The sequence below is a fragment of the Pteropus alecto genome, unplaced genomic scaffold, assembly GCF_000325575.1.
Source record: "Pteropus alecto unplaced genomic scaffold, ASM32557v1 scaffold194, whole genome shotgun sequence".
Classification (NCBI taxonomy): domain Eukaryota; kingdom Metazoa; phylum Chordata; class Mammalia; order Chiroptera; family Pteropodidae; genus Pteropus; species Pteropus alecto.
In genome coordinates this window covers 1,579,749-1,585,707 of record NW_006436281.1, presented here as the reverse complement: position 1 = coordinate 1,585,707, position 5,959 = coordinate 1,579,749, and the positions used below count along the sequence as shown (strand labels likewise).

Below are 5,959 nucleotides of genomic sequence, written 5' to 3'. Positions count from 1 at the left end.
CCAACTGAGAAACAGGCGGGTGGCGGCTCTGCCGCTGGGGGACGGGGTGGGGTTCAGAAAAGGAGGGGAGATGGAAGACGCAGAGGAGAGGGCCAACCGGAAGGAAGGTGGGACCGGTTCCTGCTCTGAGAAGCTTCCCGTGGCAGAGAAGGCAAAAGAGACTCAGGGCAGTGGGATCCAGATCCTGAATTAATAAGCTATTTGCCCTTCCAAGCTCCAAGGTAGAGCACCCCTCCATCCCTGTCACCCCAAAATACTACGTAAAAATTTGCAACACCCAAATCTCCTATCCCAGCAAACGCCCAGCCCGTTTCCAACCTCGTGGAGCTCAGGGCCCTGCAGAGCCGAGCAGGGCTGAGGGGCGGGCGGCCTGCGCCGCACCACGCGCTTGGCCGGGCTCCTCACCAGTATGGTTTCCGCTCCTGCTGGGTCATCGTTCGCCAGAGCTGGGCCAGCTCCTTGGTGGCAGCTGTGGATGCGGTCCCCGGGCAGGCTCTGGGACAGGAGGGAGGAGGTAAGGAGCGGCCTGGGGGACGGCCTGGCTCGGTCTGACCATGGAAGGCTCCCTCATCCTATCAGAGCCTCAGCTTTCCCTCTGAGAACTCGGACATTAACCGGCCACATTAGGTACCCTGAAAAGCCGCCATTATGCACCCTGGAGCTCAGGCGTCAAAGAGGGGGCTGGACTAAATGGTTGTTGGGAAGGAGACACCCGCGTCCCAGGACGTGTAGGGGTCCTGTGTGCACTGCTCCCAGTACCAGCCCTTGGGTCTTCCTGTAAGGCAATCTGAAGGCCATCCACCCCCTCCCCTTTTTTCAGGCTATAAAGCCAATGGATTTCCTTTTTTTCTTAAGTCTGAGGTGGGTTTCACTGCTTACAATTGACAGGCCCTAACCCATGCAATGGGGCCAGGGGAGATGCTGGCGGGGAGTATGGCTGAGGAAGGGTCGTGGGTGGTTCCTAGAAGGAGCCGATGTGTGCGACAGAATGGGACAACATGCTCTGGGGGGCGAGCGGCCAAAGAGGACCCGCACTCACCGGATGTACTGTTTCCGGTTCATCCTGCAGAACATGATGAAGCCATTGACACACTTTTTCTTCATCTGCGTGGAGCAGGGGACTGTCCTCTTCTTCTTGGATTTCACAGGGCCCCTGCCTGTCCAGCCCTTCCTCGTCTTCCTCCCGGCCACGGGCAGGGTCGAGGCCCGCCGGGTGGGGGTCCAGGTGTAGTCTTCGTCCTCCTCGCTGGAGGACTTGGGGCCCTCGTGGTCGGCCTGAGCATGCTGAGTGGGGGACAGAGAGATGAGAGCGGGCAGGAGAAGTGGCACCAACCTCGGCGGTCCCTCCTCACCTGCTGCTGCTTCCACACCGACTCTGTGTCCGTGTCGGTGTGCGAGTCCTCGGAGCTGGGGGAGGACGGCCCCTTGCTGCTGTCGCTCAGTACGAGGTAGCAGTGGTCCTGAGAGACCGAGGACCGGCACAGTCTGTGGGAGTGGGGAGGCTCTTTGGCGACCTCCGAGGGTGTGTCCTGGGGGTTGAAGGAGAAAGATGCAGCGGATGTGAGGGGAGACAGTGGTGTCCCTTCACGCCCCCACTCACTGCTTTCCTAGGAAATGAGCATGAGAAACAGCTCTGATTTAAGACAACCTCATCCAAATGTCCCCTGCACGTTCAAGCAAATGTTCCCAAGCTCCCCCAGCGGTCAGAGAGGGACTGCACTGGGCTCGGGTCTTCTGCCTCCTATTCGAGGGCGATATCTCTTAATCCCAACATTTTCCCACCTCATGTGGTAGCTGCGATGCTCTGGGCAAGTCTTAACCGCCCAGCGTAGAGCGGGCGCTTGGAGGCCAGCAATGGGCTTTCAAAGGGTGGGTGGACGGGTCTCTGGAAAGGTTGAGGGGATGGACGAGGGAATCAAGCCAGGTGAGTGGTGCGTGTGCGGAGGACGGCCATGTCCATGGACAGATGGACGGAGAGAGGCCTACCTTCTGTGGTACCTCGAGCACGCAGGCAAAAGGTGAAGACACAGGATCTGAGAACACTTCTTCAAAGAGATCTGTCAGGGAGGGAGGCCCGAATGGCACCAGGCCTTTGTCCCACCAGCCCACTAGCCAGAGCACTACTTTCTGGGTTTCTGGATCCCCTGCCCCATGTCCAAATCCAGCTGCCAGGCCATCTCCCGTGGGGCACCTCCAGCCTGGGCAGAGCAAGTAGGTGCCTGCTCCGGGCTCCTGGAGCTTCCTCCGCTCCCCACACTGGCCTGCGGCTACTCCCCCACTGGGCCGTGGGCTCCTCGAGGCAGGGCCTGGATGGAGCTCATCCTCGGGTGCCCAGCGCCGCCCAGCACGGGGCTGTGCACTTGGCAGGCGTCACCATGTGCTTTCTGAATGAACCAAGCGTCAGGTCCAGCCCTGGACGTTCACCTTGGGTCAGGTACTCGGCGCCATCCTCCAAGATCTGTTCTGGCAGCAGTTTCCCAGGGGAGCTGAAGAAGGAAGGGCTAAGGCCTAGGATCTCGGTTGGATGGCCAGTCACACTCCAGGTGTCATTCAGGGAAGGCCCCGAGGCTAGCGGGCTCCCTGAAAACAAAACGTCAGGCTTGGAGGTGTGGTCACAAATCGCCCTCTCAGAACACAGCAGCTGGCTTTGAGGAGATGGTGCCAGAAACTGGGGAGAAGTGACTCTGTCAATTGCTCATTTTCAGTGCTTGGTCGAAAAAATTAAGAGGCACAGTCCCTGGCATTATGTCAAGGATGGCAAAAAAAGAAAAAAGAAAAATCAGTATCATCATGTGCCAGATCTGATAGACAGGTTGTAGCTGCCTGCGGCTCTGTGTTAAGAAAAATTCCGAGACAGTGTCTGGGATCCCTGCAAAGGGTGACGCTTGGCTAGCAATGTCTGCCAGGGCCACAGATTACTCAGTGACAGAGGGCACACTGCGTTTGACATCTCCGTGCGTAGCAGACGTCCCTCCCCTTCCTGCTTGTCCCCCTTCCACTGAACTCCTCACAAGGAAGGTACCAAGAAGGCCCCAGACCAGCCCACACAGAGAGAGGGCGTTTCAGTCACCGTGGTGGCCGCCCTCTGGGGTGCAGGTGGGAAGCCAAGGGTCAGCATCTGGGGACTCCTTGTCCGCTTCCTCGCTGGACTCGTAGAACACCAGCTTCTGCCTGTAAAAGGTGGAGTTCAAGAGGCAGACCCGGAGCCCTAGGCTGGGAATCGCTGTGACCTTGGGTCAGCTGCCTCCCCGTTGGGTGACTCAGTGTCGGCCACTGTAAAATAAGACGGGATCCCTCGTGCTGGCTGTTGGGGAGCGTTGGGGGGCAGAAAGCTTTGGTGAGCTGAGGTGCTGCCCTCGAGGAGCCTTGAGGCTTGTGAGGAGAGGCAGCTGAAGGGGAGCTGGGGGCGGGGGACGGAGGGGGTGAGTAGGTAGGGCAGGAGTGGGTACAGCCTGAATGACCCAGCGTTTCCCATGTGTACCCGGGAACAGGCTTTCTGGGAAAAGGGACCGGATGATGAAGAGCCCAGAGGGGCCGAGTGAGTGGCGAATATTTGGAGGTGTTAAGGGTAAGAGTCACCGGGGAGGGGCAGGAGGGGGTGCTGGCAAGAGGGGCTCGGGCTGGAAAAGTTCTCAAATGCCAGTGAAAATATCTGGGCTTCTACCTGCGGGCACTGAGGGAGGGCTTTAAGCCACGGACTGGCAGGGTCAAGGTCTCTGTGTGAGAAAGGCCAGTCAGTCGACTAGGGAGGAAGGTGTGATGGGAGGCAGGCAGACCAGCCAGGGCGGCAGACAGGAAGCAGGGCTCTCCTCCCGGCTTACGATGCTCTGGCACCAGCAGAGGATGTAAATCCCCCTCATTTCTCGCTGCCCCTCAGCCATTCCGGACCGAACGCCTCAGCCTCCCCCACTCAAAGCCCTTGGGGTTCCCTTACCTGGGACAGGACTGTGTCCGATTGAGGAAATGGATCCTCTCAGCCCTTTGCTGGGCCTTAAAGGTGGGATAATGCCCATCGTCCTGGGCTCTCTGTCCGAAATAGCAGCCTAAGGAGGCAAGTCGGGGTGATCACACCTCAGACCGGAACAAATTCCAGACTCGCAGATGGAGGGGTGAGGAGGTGCCAGAGTCGGCCACGGCCTCTCCCTCCCCCACCCTAGCCAAAACCTCAAGCTTTGTGGCCTCTGCAGGAGGCGCGGGGGTAACCAGAATCACCGCTAGGTTTCTGGGATCTCACATCCTTACCAGAAGCTGTAAGGCAGATACAATCCTTAAGCGGCAGTGAGGACGATAATAGCGAACAAGTACCAAGTGCTTTCCCACGGCCAGAGGGTCTCAAGCGTTTTACACGCTGTTCAGTAACCCTCTGGGGAGGAGCACCGTCGCTGCACCTACTTTACAGTTAAGTAAACCGAGGCATCAGGCTACCAGGTAACTTGTCCCAAGTTACACAGCCAGCAGATCTGGGGAGCCCTCTCTCCCCAGGTGAGTCAGCCTTTTCCTCTGGGCTCCGCAGCCTCCTGGGCAACCCCGGGAAGTCTGGCTCGCTCTGGGCCATCAGTGAGAGTGTGTGGCTCTCTCACTGGACTACGTCACCAGTGCCCAGCACACGGCCTGGCACGGAGGTGCTGCTCAGGGTGCACGGGCTGAGGGGACGAATAGAGGATGAGATGACGCGAGGCCCTGCCTGCCAACTGCTCCCTTTCTCGCCCGGCTCTGCTGGGTGTGCCATGACACGTTTTCAAGATGGCACAGGGACGGGGAGCCACCGGAGCAACTGTGTGGCTGCTTCGAGCGAAGTCTCACAGGAGGCCCTGCTCTTATCCCGACTGTGATCTGCAGCCCTCACACAAGGGCGGCACTGACCCTCTCCTGCCCTCACACCCACAGCGGAGCCTGAAGGGAAAAGAAAACGGGGAGAGAGGTCACAAGCCGTGTGAAGCCGGGGACAGTATCTCTCTCGTTCACCGCTGAAACTCCAGCTACTAGGACTGTGCCCGGGATGCTGCGGGTGCCTCGTAAGTGGTGTGCAAATGACTGGTAAATGAATGGTGAGGAAAGAGACCAACTTGAAAGGTCACAGTGGATGCTGTCCTCAGCCACATCTGGCAATGCCAGCCAGGATCTTTCTCCCTTTATGTCACCTTGAGGTGGGGACGATGCAGCCTTGGGGTGAATGCAGGAGTCGAAGCATCTTGGAGGAATGGTGGTCACTCCCACATGTCCTCCTTTCTGGTCTGCACAAGGGGTCACCTGTTTCCTGAGCTTGTCCAGGGCCAGACAGCGGCGGGGGTGCTGGGCCCGGGTCTGGCGGTCTGGGAGAGCGGAGAGATGACATCAGATGGGGCTGGGAACCTGCCCGTCACCAGAAGATGGCTCAGGTGGGGGTCTTCTTTGCTCTGGGCCCAACCACCTGTTTCAAAGCTTTGCCTGGCCTGGTTACTTCTCAGTGCTTCCTGGGGAAGCCCGGATCCTGAATTAGAGATCACCTAGTCCGACACTCCCTTTCCCTCACAGGTTCAAATCACCTAGCGAGCTCTGAAAAAACACCGAAGTCCAACTTCCATTCCAGACACTGAAACCCAACCTTCTGGGTGTGAAGCGCAGGCACGGGCATTTTTTTTAAGTACCTGGGTGATTCAGATGTGCAGCCGGGGCTGGAAACCATGAGTGAGGTTCAACTCCCATTTTAAAGACATGGAAACTGAGGCCCACAAAAGGGAAGGGATGTGTAGTGAGTGGGAGCAAGGCCAAAGCCGGACCCAGGACGCCAGCTTCCCAGACTTGGGTCTTTCTTCCACCCCGTGCCCCTGATGCCTTGACCTGGGGATGAATGACCGGCCGCGAAGACAATAAATGCTGCCAGCAGCTTCCCTTCGCTGGGCCCTGACCATGCGCCTCTCCATTTAAGCATTGCTCCAACAGTACGTTCTCAGGCTCTTAATCCTTAGGTCCACCCTGC

The 5,959-nt window shown here is 58.4% G+C and overlaps 1 protein-coding gene across 1 annotated transcript in view; it reads right to left on the bottom strand.

The window, feature by feature from the left end:
* The window catches only part of BHMG1 (basic helix-loop-helix and HMG-box containing 1), a 15,353-nt gene that overhangs the window by 486 nt on the left and 8,908 nt on the right, over positions 1-5,959 (bottom strand). The window contains exons 5-12 of the mRNA XM_015589278.1: positions 5,067-5,312; positions 3,935-4,043; positions 3,071-3,171; positions 2,425-2,580; positions 1,987-2,057; positions 1,353-1,529; positions 1,040-1,284; positions 406-495 (exon numbers count right to left, since the gene is read on the bottom strand). Of these exons, the coding sequence (XP_015444764.1) occupies positions 406-495; positions 1,040-1,284; positions 1,353-1,529; positions 1,987-2,057; positions 2,425-2,580; positions 3,071-3,171; positions 3,935-4,043; positions 5,067-5,312 (1,195 nt within the window). The remainder of the gene's footprint in view (positions 1-405; positions 496-1,039; positions 1,285-1,352; positions 1,530-1,986; positions 2,058-2,424; positions 2,581-3,070; positions 3,172-3,934; positions 4,044-5,066; positions 5,313-5,959) is intronic.